Source organism: Oreochromis niloticus, linkage group LG23, assembly GCF_001858045.2.
Source record: "Oreochromis niloticus isolate F11D_XX linkage group LG23, O_niloticus_UMD_NMBU, whole genome shotgun sequence".
Lineage (NCBI taxonomy): Eukaryota > Metazoa > Chordata > Actinopteri > Cichliformes > Cichlidae > Oreochromis > Oreochromis niloticus.
Window position 1 is genome coordinate 43,464,192 of NC_031986.2, and position 14,622 is coordinate 43,478,813.

The following is a 14,622-nucleotide window of genomic DNA, read 5'->3' on the forward strand; positions in this document are numbered from 1 at the left end:
AAGAGGGACTCTTTAAACAAATGAGACAAAAATATTAGATTTGTTCATGTTTTTATTAAATATAAAGATCCAATATTTAAACTGTGAATTTCAAAAGCAGTTATGCAGAAATATAAGAGAGCCACGGGCTTTAAAGTGACATTACCCAAGATGCTAGAGGTTCTTCAAATTTTGATATTTGATCTTTATTGTAGAGAGAACAACACAGTTTATTCATTACATTTATTCATCAAGTCATGACAACATGATTGTCTTACAAATAGACAAATGTTATGATAAAGTTTCTTAAACTTTTGTAACATTGTGGGCCAAAAGTTGAATTATTATAAGTACTTAGTTACTAATGAAAACTTGCAATACAACTTGTATCTTATAATAAAAAGTTACAGTTAAAATTGTATGCCCTCACTCACTCAGTAAGGTTTTTGGTATCAGGACATTTTCAAAAACAGGTCTTAAAATGAGTTAAACAAAACCTCAGATGAACAAAAGCACAGAACACCAAGAAGCCCAAGAGTTAGCTACATCCAAGGCTCTGGAGGCCTCAGTAAATGTTAATGTTCATAACAGTGCTATTTGTGAAAGTTTGGCTTTTCACCTCTGTTGCCAAAGTATTTTGGAGTCAAATGTGAGGCCGTCTGTCCAACAGCCAAAACTTGGACCAAAGCAGATCATTCATCAGGACGATGATCTTAAGAACAACAACAAATCTATAAGAGGCTGGCGGAAACAGAAAAGAATCAAGTTGTTGCAATGGCCCAGTCAAAGTTCAGACCTCAGCATGACTTTAATGCTGTGATGAGACCTTCAGACAGCTGTGCATAAATATACTTGCAAACACAGAAAACAATTATTGCTTCTAAAGGTGGTTCAGGTGTACTTGGTTTTTCACACACTGCTTCTGTGTACATACAAATTCTTCATCTAAAGCTGTATTAAAATCATTTAAAACCTGGCATTCACATGAGAACAGTGTTTTTATTATAGGATATAAGTTGTATTACAAGTTTTTAAAACATAGAGAAATAAGACTTAAACCTTCTGTCAGTACTTTCAGCTTTAAAAAGTTCTTTACAAGTTGGAAACTACTACAAAGTACATACACAGTCAGATAAAAGGTAGGTCGATATATTAAAAATAAGTACATTACTTATTTAGTACATAGACAAACATGGTTCTTAAATCTAATTCTATGCAATAAAAGAGCATATTTATATCAATTTGATAAGTTTGTATATTTCACTTCACTGCATTACTAAGATAACTTTGCACAAAAAAGTTAAGCTTTGCTTCACATTGAAGCTTTTCCTGCAGTTAGAATATCTATCACTTGTATTCATATAATATTTTATGTCTCAAAAGGGCTTTTGTCCACTTGTCAAAAAATATATTTGCAAATGTGCTTAAACAAGATTTTCAATGTGAAACTTGTAACTAACTGCTTCTTATTTTTTGTTCTCTCATCACTTAAGGTTACAATAAAAAGATAAATAAATAAACAAATGAAGAAAGCTAGCCCACAGAAGTAGTTGGTGCTCTTGATGAAAAACTGACAGATGTATATAAATCATTAGTTTGGGATGGACGTGTGCGTGTGGCTCTGTCAGTGGGAATCTGTAAGTGGAAACCGGCCCTGTTGGCAGACTCGTCACGTGATTCGCCATGGCAACCAGGGACTGTCATCAGTTCCGCTGTGGGAGAAGTGCAGCTTCAGTCCGACTCCGCTCAAAATTTACCTTCCTCACTTTATAACAACTCCTGTCTGTTGAGACATCACGTAAACCTGAACGTCTTCCAACGAGCACCGAGCAGAGTGTCCCTGCCTTCATATCTCAGACGCTGGGGGGGATTTTAAAGAGAGGGGAGGCTGAAAGCCATGAGTCACCTCAACTCAGGGTAAGAGCAATTTAATTTTTTTTTTTTTTATTGAAAGAGGAGGGAGCCGCTTGGTTAAAGCTGTATGAGTTTTGATTCCCCCCCTCGGAGGCTTTACGCTAGTTAACCTTAGCCCATTTCTTTTCATGTTTTTCAGCTGCTTGAAAAGCTGGAAATTGATTTCATGATAATATTAAAGATCTAGCTGTATAATAGCAAGAAAGCCCATTTAATTCTTAAACTGCCTGCCCTGCTTATAAAAACAGTTTAAAAGTGGTTCTGAGTATTCTGAGTCACCCACAGTGTCTGTCAATATAGTCACCAATGAGGCAAGTTTTATTACTTGTGTGTGCTAATGGGTCCACTCAAACCCATAAATGATTCAAAGAAAACTTCATAGGCAGCTTTGCTACACACTGGGCTTCATTATGAACAAGAGGTGACACTATAAAACCCAGAAAGAAGCTGAAACAGAAGTTTCGCCATGAATTCAGATTTGAAGTTTTAATGCAACTTTTAATGCACCACATTTCAAAGGAAAACACTCCCAGTGGTTTTAACATAATGCACAGCGATGGATAACAGACTTTAAGTTAAGGAAATAAAAGTTTAAATAGTGTGCGTATAAATAAGTGTTAAAAAAAAAGTCTAACAAGGAAAAGAGATGTGCACACACAGAGGTGAGATTCTCTGTGCTGCTGCATTTTTCCCCATATTGGTATATAAGAGAATGCATGCAGTATGATTTTTGTCTACAGGATACCTTCATACTGTAACATAAACTATTTTTTAAAGTGCTTGACTCCTTATGCCTTATTTGTAAAGACAAATAAGGGCTCAATAAATTCTGTCATGACAAGTAGGATACGTCTTAACTGCTTTGCAACCTTATATTTCTGTGCCATGTGCCTCCACTTCACCTACTCACAAAAAACTCATGTCTAGAATGACAGTTTTAAATGCAGTGCCTGTGATCCAGGGCACCAGAAACAAACAAGCCCGGTGCACAAAGAGGAGGCAGCCCGGGTTAAGTGTGCCGTTCCCTCTAATTCCTGTAGGTAATCAGACACCTGTAACAGACTCTGTAATTGTAATATCCTGTTGTGTCAAACACAAATGCTGGTGGAAATCAAATCTGTATTGGAAAAAAAATACTGCTTTCACACAGGCCGCTCTGGGGACGAGCTGATGTCTCGTTAATGAGGACAAGAGAACAACTGCCAACAAACAAACACGGTGCTGTGCCCCAGTAAAGCATTTGATTAGGGTTCTGGTTTTCCGATAGCTTTAATCAACACACGGCTTACACGTTCCCCCTCACCTGAATTGTGGCTGTTTAGTGCTGACTGGGATTAAATACTTGTGTTTTTGTCTCTGCAGACTTCTTTCGACCTACAACAGCCTCACAGACAAACATCTTGCTGGATACTTTAGCAACACTCGAATCAGGAGACACCTGCAGAGAGCAGGACTGGTGCGTTTAGGTTTTTAAAGCAAAATTATGAAATTCAGTTAAAAATATCGATCGACGGATTGAATTGTGTTGATATTATTGTTGTTATTAGATCACCAGGAGTGGGCGCATTGTCCCGGACAAGGAGTACAGACACAAGCTGATCCAGAGAGCGCACCAGAGACACGTTCGAGAATGTCTGGCACAGGCTATTTTCCACAAGGTGCTAGAGATGGAGGTGGGGAGAACATGGTGTAAATGAGACAAAGTCAAAGGAAACAGGAAAAAACACTGTCGTGTAATCTGTGTATTTTCCTTACGCAATAAATCCTGATAATTTGTCCTTTTTCCCACCCACACAGCGTCTCCACCAAATCGAGATCAAAAGAAAACTAGAGGAGTTTGCAAGGAGGGAACGAATGCATAAGATCAAGGTACGTCTTTAATATATAAAGACTGCTTTGCTGCCATATTTTGTAGGATTCCTAAATTATACTGGAAAACCTCTAAAAACTCTTACACTTCTTATATATCACTACATACTATATAATAATGAATGGTGTTGTTTGGCAGGTGGAGCGCTCTAAAAGGTATGAGGAAGGCATTGTCCACATCCTGTCTCCACACCCTCCCGCGGGTGCCAGGGGCATCCGGAAACAGCACTCTGGGCCCGAGGGGGAGCACTCTGAGTCCTCTGAGTCGGTAGGTAAAAGGATGTTTTTTATTAAATCTACTGTTTCAGTGTTTATTGTTTAAAGTGTGACTGTTTAATTAATCATACAAAGTAGATTAGTGTCTTTAAACATGATACAATGATAAAAATTACACTGATGGTTTTAAGGGAATTATGTACGAGTTCAAAGCAGCAACCTTGTGTTGAAGAATCAATTCTAAGCTAGTCAGTGTAAGTGGGAGACATGATTGGAGATTATTTATGTATTTATTTGTGGAAACAGATGAAACAGGATTTCCTGTAGTGTAGCTGGGAACAGAACTGCTCTGATAAATAATACATTAATTTAGTGTAATAAATATATAATAAATCAGTGTTCTTTTGTATACGCAAGTACTGACTTTATAACAGACATTAGATAATTTAATATACATACAGTCATGTGAGAAAGAAAGCACACCCTTTCTATTCTATTAAGTTTTTATGCACATAAAACATAATAAAAGTCACCTGGTTCTTCCCAGGTTGTAAAAAATTACTTGAAAAACAACCTCAGATGAAAAGCAGCACAATGTCCTAATATATTTAACAAAAATGAAGCCATAAAACAGAATCAGTGTGTTTAGTACACCGTTACTCCTTCCATGGGAATTAAGAGGCTAAGTTGCAGACAGGTGCTGCCTATCAAATGCAATTAACTCATCATCAGCAAGTGTGAGCGTCTCTAAAAAAGCAGAAGTTTTGGCAGTTTGCTGGTGTGAAGCATTCAGGTGCGTGTTAACACAAAGCCAAGGAAGAAAGACTTCAGCAATGAGTATAAGTTGATTTTTAAATAATTTGAAGTCCATCATTCTACAGTGAGAAAGATCATTCACATGTGGAAAATATTCGAGATAGTTCTGGAACAACATCCTTTGGACAGATGACACCAAAGTGAAGATGTTTGGCCATAATGCTCAGCACCAAACAAAGAATATCACCAGAAATACCTCGTGTTAACAGTCAAGCACATTTGTGGAGGTGGGTTTGGGCTTGTTCTGCAGCCACAGGACCTAGGCACCTTGCAGTCATTGATCCCTTTATACCAGTGCAAATATTCTAGAGTTACAAATGTGAGTCCATCTGTCCAACAACAGAAGCTTGAACCAAATTGTGCCATGAAACAGGACACTGAGGCCAAGCACAGCAGCAAACCTACAAGAGCATGACTGAACAAAAAAATCAAGGTGGTGCAACATTGCCATTTTAGTGTGAAGAGTTCCAGCTTCAGCTGTTTGCTTTGTGCGCAGACGAGAGTGTTCTGAGTGAAGTGCTGGGATTAGCTGTGTGTTATCTTTGAAACATAAGAAGTCACAAACCTTGATGCCAGAATAAATAGAGCCAGTAATCCTGTCTTTGATTGCTATGTTTACCTTGTTGAAATGCCCCGCCCCCTTAACTCAACAAAAATCTCACAGTAAAGCACGCCGAGCCTTGCTTGATATACATTGATGGGGATTTGTTGGGAAATGATAAGAAGATGTGCATTTTGGATACGTTTATTGTCATCATGATTTCTTGTGAATTTATTAAGAAGTTTGCAGTTTTTAAAAGTAGTGGGAGACGTTAAAGATCGCTAACAATACAAAAACAGCAGTTCTGTAATCTGCAAAATTAAACAAATGAGCAATAGAGTAGGTTCAATTAAATCGAAGCACGAGGACATTGAGAAGAATTTTGAAAAATAAAATAAAAAAAACAATTTAAAAAATGTGATTATACTAACAAGAATAAAATATAATTAAAAGATTAAGATTAGATTAGAAAAAAAAACTGCTTCCAATGCTGCTTTTTATTTTCAGCAACGAATGACAAGCCAGAGGAAAGAAAAGTTTGAATAGCAAATAGGCTTCATTTCGCAAAACACCAACATAATGAGCAGGTCGTTCTGTGTTAAAAGAAACACAGTATGGCATCTTTGCATATATTCCACTGTAAAAGTGCACCATAGTGACGGTTCAGGAGCTGTGCAGAGCATCCTTGTGCCGTGCCCATAATTAGCAGAATGCATACTGAATGTCTGTAACACGATTTTTAGCCGAGCTCATCTCGACCCAACACGGCCCCAGGGAAGATGCAGAGGCCCGTGCGCTTGAAACCAATCCACAGTAACAGCACCACGGCTTCGCTCAGACACAGCTCCCCTTACAGACTGCTCGAATCCTCTCATGACAACCACCTGCCATTCAACTGCACTGTGAGTGTGAGACTCAAGATACTCACCTGTATATGAGGGTGTCACAGCGTTTTCTCTATAGACAAATTAGATTTTCAAGTAATTTAAAGTTGTAATTTCTTTTTTTTATATACTCTATTTTTGGAAACTACCTATTAGACATATAGAGATATAGATGTAAGCCTTAGCATGAAACATAATTGATAGAATAATACCTATAGTTGACTGCATTGAGAGAAGCCATAATCACAGAGCATCAGTATCAGCAGAACCAGTGTAAAGACTTCATTAACTTTCCTACCAGATGGAAAAAGAGCCTCGGAGACGTTTGACTGCAGTGGAGGCCTCCCATGGCATCTCGCCCTATTGCCTCCCAGTTATCAACAACTTTGTCACTCCGGTGCCTCCAGCTATGAAGAGGAAAGAGAGAGGGTTAAAGGGCACTGCCAGCAGTACTGTCAGAGGCCGCAGACTGTGCCCGACCACCGCCTCCAGTGGAGCTGACGTGAGTCAGGGCTTCATCTGTCCTCGTTATTTCCCTGGCAACAAAAGTATCCACAACAAACATTAAACTGCACTTCCTTTGGATAAATCGGGAACAACAAATAGAATTTCCTGTGGATGGCACGCATTTTCTGAGACACATCATGACAAAGTCATGAAAATATAAAAATTGTCAAATGAATAGTATTAATTCCTCCTTGATTATATTTATGATATAGAAACAAATCTGATCCACCTCTGTGTATCGCTAACATCAAATTTTGAATCAGGAAGTTCAAATATAAATGTAAAATATTCTTATTCAGTAAATAACAGACCAAAAACGTGTCACTTTTTCCATCCAGGACGCCCCACTGCTGAGGAGCTCTGTTCACCAAAGCAGAGTGTGTGTCAACGTGGTGTACTTTGGCAAAACGGTGCGTCTTTCCAGTGACCTGACCGACATGAGGGACGACGTCAAAGTGTTTCAGCAGCACTGTGGAGGAGAGAACCTGTGTGTGTACAAGGGAAAGCTTCATGAAGGGGGTCAGTGTGTTTTTGGATTTGTATATGTAAATATATATTGACAGATACCCCAAACCATTCAGAATGGCTTTTTGTGTCTCATCATTTCTGCTTCAGAAACTTTCCAGTTTATTTCACGTCGACACAGAGGCTTCCCGTTCAGCTTGACCTTCTTCCTGAATGGGCTGCAGGTGGAGCGGCTGAGCTCCTGCTGCGAGTTCAAACACAGGAAAGGCTCACGACTCGGCGGCAAACACGGGCACTTTGGCTTCACCGCCGTCGAGGGGGCCTCTCCGTGTTACAAGTGAGATCTCTACAGTAGCTTTAAAGATGAGCCTTAACTGTAAAAGGTTGAATATAAAACGAACAACAAAAACAACAAAAAGGAGAAATGTGAAAGGAAAAGTTTAACATTTTTACTCATAAATAAATAATAAGCTTCTGTCAGACGCTTTAGTTTAGCATATAAGCTGCGTGTAGAGAATGCAGAGAGCCTGGTTTTGTTCAAAAGTAAGTACAACAAACGTTACAGTCTTCTGGAAACCAAACCATGAAGTGTGTATTTAGTACATAAACGAGATGAAGTCTAACAGGCCAGTGTTTGAGCTTTAAATAGGCTGGCAGCAAAATTAATTGGCATTTTTCGACCATATAAACTGTTTTCCCCATTTTCAAATGTTCTTGCACATTAAACTAATGGTCTGCTAGTTGTAGCTCTATATTTAAGCAGTCCACAGTGGCTAGAGTGTCCCATGGATGACCTCTTGTTGGAGGCCAACTTAGAAGTTAGCCCCGCCTTGGTTATCCTGGAAAATAAGCCAGTGGGATTTTGGATAAATCCAGAAAATAAGCTCTGTGGAAAGAAACTTTGTGATACACAGTTCGTTCAACAAATTGATGATTTTAAAGTGAAATTAGACTATAAATGAACTACGATATAGGCAGATTATAGGCTGATCCTCTGTGTTCACTGTGTTGCATGTACCCCACTCGTTCTCTGGGTGGTTTATTGATCTCCTTATTTAAGCAGGAACAAAATTACTTTTTAAAAAGACTTCTTGCTCATTGTTCAGATGCATCATAGCAATGGGACTGGACAAAAAGCCCACTCCTCCACCAAAGAGGATGAAGGAGGATACAAGAAGAGAGGAATCAGTCAACAGCCCAAACGATGAAGGTGAGATGGAGACGGAGAGGACTGGGGAGGACGCTGGCTCCCACTTGGAGGGTGAAACCAGTGAACCGCAGAACATGGAGACTCCAGTCAAAGAAGAAAGAGCGCTCGATGAGGAAAAAGGCAGAGATGGTACAAAAACTGGTGCATCTCAGCACAAACTAAAGATTCGTGTGCTGCGCATACCAAAGTCTCTCTCTGTGATTCTCTACTTCAGATTATGAAGAAGACTTTGAAGCAGACGATGAGGGAGCTGCAGAGGAGGCAAAAGAAGAGAAATCCCCATCTCCAACCAGTGAAAGGGATAAGCAGGTTAAAGACAAGGATGCCTCTGAGACTGAAAATGATGACAGGGATGGTGGGTGAATTACCATAGTTGTACACGTAAAGCAGAAATCCCAGTATAATGTTTAAATATTTAAAATCTTTTTTAAAAAATTAAAAAAAAAACAAAAGACACAAAGCATTTTAATTACAGAACCATCTTGTGAAATGTTTAAATGTGCATTTTCCTACTTGTAGAGTACCTATTGGTGTTCATGTGTAACTTTCTCGCAGACATGAGATCTCATTCAGGCTCCAGCTCCTCGGGTAGCGAGCACGAGGAGAGTGATGCTGAAGCCACAAGAGACATCAACGAGGACGAGATGGCAGAGCAACAGAAAGAGGACAGTCAAGAGGAAACCATCGCTCAGCCAGAGGAAAAAGATGAACCAGATCCAGAAGAAGATGTTGCCACGGAAGCTGAGTGTTCTGCGGCCAAAGACTCGCACATGGACAGTGCTGGGGACAGCACGGAGATAGAAATATCTGACACCAGCGTCCCCTCAGGAAGTGAGACTAGACAGAGTGATGACAAAGAAGCCGAGAAGACGCTAGAGGAGGGCAAACAGGAAGAGGAACAGGAGAGAGGTGAGTAAAAAACAATGAATATACAAAACACAACACTCAAGACCACCTAATTAGAGTCTGAGTTAGTCAGAAGCACGTTTTAAACACAATGCTGTAATATAAAACAGAGCAGAACAGCTTAATGTCATACTGCTGCAATATCGTCAGCTTGTAATGATTAAAATAAACACTTTAATAGTGGAAAAATACATGTGTGCCATTACAATGATTCATTTTCTATCTGATCCAGATTTATTGTCAAAGATCAGTTTTATTTTTTTACTTTTTTCCACATTTTTTTAATATACTTTTGTCTTTGTTTGGGTTTCTAAAAATAATGTGTAAATATATAGTTAAGTAAACAAAGGCAAGCAACACCAGGGGTGAAACTGCAATCAGCGAAGAAGAAGTAAGCAGCCGTGAAGAAAAAATACCAATATTTGCATACTGTAGAGCATATCAAAAAGCTCAAAATACGCGTCTGTGAAGAGCTGCTGCATATTCATTCATTTGCATTTATCATAAGAAATCTACTTTTGCATGACAAAGAAAAGCGGATTTGCTTTTTTCCCCCTTTTTTCTTCCTTCTTTTTACCTCGAATGCAGTTTCTAATGAATGTTTTCAGGGCACAGTAAGTTACTTTTCCACATGGTCTGCAGCAGAACAAGCAGAAATGGACGAGAATCATTGACTTCGCAATGTTATTGTGTTTTCACCTGGAAGGATTAAAGAGATATTTATCTGTCACTCAAATACATTAAATGCCTTCATCATTTAAAATTCTGGACACAATGCTTCAATGCAAAACTTGACTGATTCCCCTCTTCTTATTTGCTCCTTGACCCTCTTTGAAGCAGGAGTGGGCTTTTTGTCCAGTGCCATTGCTATGATGCACTTGAACAATGAACAGGGACTATTTTTGCTTAAATAAGGAGATAAATAAATCTGCACTGCTGTTTATTATTGTTGTTATCAAAGACAAATTAATTTTTGAAGCTTTAACATGTCCCAGAAAAGGATGATCACAAGTGTCCTGTTCCTTTTTTTTCCCCAAGCCAAATCTGTGCAAGACAAACTGGCAGAAGCCATACTGAAGGAGTCCCAGTGCAGCTCTGAGCCTGAGCTGAGTGACACCAGCACTGAGGAGGAGGAGGAGTCCACACATAAAGGCCCTCAACAGGACAACAAAGGTATCAGATTTTTATTGGAATTAATTCATAAACTGCACAAAGACTGTTCTTGTATTTTAAAAGTCCATTTTCTATTTTGCAGATGCAGCTCCAGTCAAGCTTGTCACACCTACAGAACAACAGCAGACCATTGCAGAAGAAGCACAGACACAGGAAGATTTACCCGAAACCAAAGAACAGAGTGGAGATGATGAGCAGGAGCCTCAGGAGAACAGGGACATTACTGAAGATGAGAAGGTTGAGGAAGATGACAAGGCTGCAGAAGAGGAGGATAAATCAGAGGAAACAGGTGAAGCTTTGCATCCTTCGAAAGAAGAAAATGTGACACAAGATGACAAGACAACTGAGCCTCTTGAAGAAACCCCAGCTGAAACTACTGATACTGAGGCTGCAGAGAAAGAGGAAAGAAAGGAGAAAACCGCTGAGGAGACTGACGTTCAGCGTGACGAGACCGGGCAAGTGGCAAAAAGCAGCGAGGAGGATGAGTCATCAGTATCAGAGCCGGATAAAAAGACTGATGAGACAGCAGCGGCTGATAATGCAGAGGCCGTGACAGCCAGAGAAACAATAGAGATAAAAGCAGAGTCCTCAAAGGAGCAAGAGGCCCTCAGCTATGAAGAGGCACCTGTAAGTGACGCAGAAAAGGGGGAGCAGGCAGACAGCGAGGACAGAGCTGCAGGGTCAGAAACTGAAGTCACTGCAGAGAACTCAAGCAGCTCGCCAAGTGGGAGTGGAGAAACCACAGTTGAAAAAATAGCAGATACAGATGAGGAAAATGCAATAGAAGAAAGCAGTAAAGATGACATTAAAGAAGAACGAATATTAGAGGATGAGAGTCACGAACAGTGCGAGCTGCGAGAGGAGAGGATTGGAGCATCTGAGGAAACAGGTGAAAAGGAAGACGAAGAGAAAACTGAGGAGGGTGGAAAAGAAGAGGAGGAGAAACAAACTCATGTAACCTCTGATAAAGGAGAAGAAGATGAAAATACTGAGAAAAGAGACGATGATGAAAAGGTTAAAAATGATGAAGACGGTAATGAGGAAAGTAAGGAAGATGAAGGGACAGAAAACACAGCAGAAAGTGCTGATAATGGCATTGAAACAAAGGAAGACGAAGAAGAAGCTGTGAAAACTTTGAGCGAGGAAGATAAAGTTGCAGATGACGAGAAAGTTGAAGAGCCAGAAAAGACAGAAAATGATGAGAATAGTGAGTGTGTTGAGAACAAACTGGAAGAATCTGAAGTAATGGAAGGTGATAAAAGTGAGGATGACAATGAAAATGAGACTAAACCGGCTGTTCAAGAAAATGATGACGAGGCAGAAATATCAGAAAATCAGAATGAAAACAAAGCTGAGAAAAGTGAAGATAAAGAGAGCAAAAATGATGAAGAGGATAACAAGGAAAAAGACATAAGTGAAACGCCTGTAGAAGGAGAAGAAATATCTGAGACCACAGAAGAAGCTGAGAAAAGTGCAGATGTTGGTGTAAATGAAGCAGCAGATGGGACTAAATCAGCTGATGAGACGCCAGAGGCTGAGAGTGTTGAGCAAGATGCTGGAAAAACCAGTAACACGAGTGAAAAAGAGGAAATTAATGCTGAAAACGGGGAGATCTCTACTGAAGCCGAGAGCAATAATCACAAAGACGACGGAGAGTCTCAATTAAAAGACAAAAATGACTTGAAAAACAAAGAAGAGGGCGATGAAGAAAGCAAACCAGACGGGCCTGCTGACGATGAGAGCGCAGACATTAAAGAAGTCGCAGTGGAGTCTGAAGACGGTGCTGAAACACATGATGCTGACGAGGTTGATCAGGCTCCCGGGGCTGATGCGGTAGAACGTGATGCTAAGGAAGAGGGTGACAGCGTGGAAAAAAATGATGAATCAACTCCAAGCAACTCACAGCCTGAGACAGAAATGGAAGAGGAGCCTAAATTAGGTGACAGAAAAGACAGTGAGGAAGCAGAACAAGATCAAAATGGCAACAAATCTGATTGTGATCATGAAAACAAAGAGCCAGATTTGATAAAAAAGGAAAGCAGCACTGAGGAAAACATGGATGAGGTCGCAGCTGTTTCTTCCGGGAATCAGGAACAATCACCAGTTGCTGTTGACTTAGATGTTATGGCTTCCAAATTAGATGAAAAAAGCAAAGATACAAAGTCTGACATATGCCCACAGACTGATGAAAATGCAGTTGGTGGTGATCTCTCTGCTGCCGACGGAGAAAATGGAGTAGACACAGAAGATGCGAGCAAGGCCTCGGAGGAAGGAGCAAGTGTGCTGCTCAAACCTCACGCTCAAAACAATGAGGCTGATAATACAGAAGAGACTGTTGCAACTGGTAGAGAAAGTCCAGAGGCCTTGGCAAAAGAAGACAGCACAGATCTAGTCAGTAACTGGGTCAACAAGCACCAGTCATCAAAGTTTTTCGAGACATTTGTTGAACCTCTGGAGGATATGAGGGAGGAGATATCTGACGCTCCAGTGTCCAGCTCAAATAAAGAAGAGACTAAATCTACTGAGCTGCCAAGATCAGACAGTCCACTCAAGATGGAGAGGGTGTCTGAAGATGAGGTGAAAGCCTACAGGGACGTTGAAGATGAACTGCAAGTGGAGGAGAAGGCCGAGGTGAAAGACTTAATACTAAAACCTGAAACTGAACAAAGTGAGGAGGAGTCTGCAGCTTTGCAGGAGATGAGGTCAGAAGAGCACAAAGGAAGCATGGGATCTCTTCAAGGTCAAGAAAGTGCAGAGAAAGGAATTAATGAGGAAAACGCTTTTTCCAAAACTGAAGTGGAAAGCACTTCAGGTAGTCATCATTCAGCCACTGAAAAACCTGCGAGTGTTTCTAAGAGCCAACCTGATGAGAAAACTAGCGATAACGACTTCGATGTAAAAGAGCCGCAAACTGAAGAAGGTGATCAGTCCACAAGCCCACTTGGAACCAAAGATGTCAAAGAAACATGGAGAACAGAAGACGAGCAAAGTCGAGAAGTTACAGAAACAACTGATTTTACGACATCGAAGTCTGACGATGGAAGTCCGGAGGACTCGCGTAACGAGGAAATCGAAGGCAAAGCGTCAGACAGGAGCGTCAGCAGAGACAGAAAAGACCTGCAGCTGATCGAAGACATCAAACACACGCTCAGTAAAGACCGGCTGAGCGCCTTTTCAGTGGATGACACGTTGTTTGCTCACAGTTCATATCCTTTACTGGCTGCTGCGAGTGCTGAGAGCGGCTCCGGTCATAGTGACAATGAGGTAAAGTGAAGCTTTACTTCTTTTTTAGTTTTACAAAGACGCCTATAAAGTCAAGTTATACAAATGAAAAGCTCTCAGATTCTAGATGCACAGACAACCATGTGGCTTCAAACGAAATGTGGCACGCTCGTCCGGTTTTTACAAAAGCCCTCTGCTGTCTCGTGGTTTCTGCTTTTAAATTACAGCAGCCTCATAAACCGTCATCATCTTTCACCATCAAGAATCCACATAATGAGTTTTGACTGCTGCATGAAATGTTTACAATAGATCATCTCTTCCTTTTGTTGGTAACAAAGAGCTCTTGGTTGATATGAGGTATCATGTACAGATGCCATCAGCTATTACCTGAAAACAGATACCCGCGCACTCACACTCACACATGGTTGAATAATTCATAGATGTTGGACTCCCACGTCTTTAGCTTGCCTCAGGTACTCTTTACATTTCCATTGACTGGATACAAGTGGTGCAGCTTTAGCAGAGATCTGTAATCGAACACTGTTAATGGCATCATCAGTCAGTCAGCACACTTACATAATTACTGGATGGCAGCAGCTAGGAGAATATACAGTAGAACAACAAGAACGCCAAGCTCAATCTTCATCATTAGGCTGATGATAATTAGCTTTGGTGGTGACTAGGAAATGTCAAATGTAAGCACAGTTGTTGTTTGTAATGCTGCTAACTCTACCTCTACTTGCACTGATATGTTTAACATGTATTTGCATTTCCCTTTTGTCTTTTTTTATGGCTAGCTTGGATTTGTGAGACTTAATCGTTTCATTTGATATCTGTCAGTAACCAAAAGTTTCTGTGATTTTCCAGCTAAAAATAAAAACAATCAGACAAAAATAAAATACAAAGTTGTCTGTATTTTT

The 14,622-nt window shown here is 40.2% G+C and overlaps 1 protein-coding gene across 4 annotated transcripts; it reads left to right on the forward strand.

Moving 5' to 3' along the window:
- Positions 1-1,666: 1,666 nt before the first annotated feature.
- erich3 (glutamate-rich 3) lies at positions 1,667-14,585 on the forward strand. Of its 4 annotated transcripts, none has more exons than XM_005479112.4 (14): positions 1,667-1,896; positions 3,256-3,349; positions 3,441-3,566; positions 3,691-3,762; positions 3,902-4,030; positions 6,079-6,237; positions 6,521-6,721; positions 7,065-7,245; positions 7,342-7,528; positions 8,298-8,530; positions 8,616-8,756; positions 8,957-9,310; positions 10,346-10,480; positions 10,563-14,585. In XM_005479112.4, exons 1-14 carry the CDS (start codon positions 1,877-1,879, stop codon positions 13,751-13,753), a joined length of 5,223 nt encoding a protein of 1,740 aa, XP_005479169.1. In that variant the 5' UTR covers positions 1,667-1,876; the 3' UTR covers positions 13,754-14,585. The 4 variants fall into 4 exon arrangements, with proteins under 4 accessions (XP_005479169.1, XP_025759169.1, XP_025759170.1 ...); XM_025903384.1 differs by having other exon boundaries at positions 10,569-14,585; XM_025903385.1 differs by having other exon boundaries at positions 3,441-3,551.
- Positions 14,586-14,622: the final 37 nt, after the last annotated feature.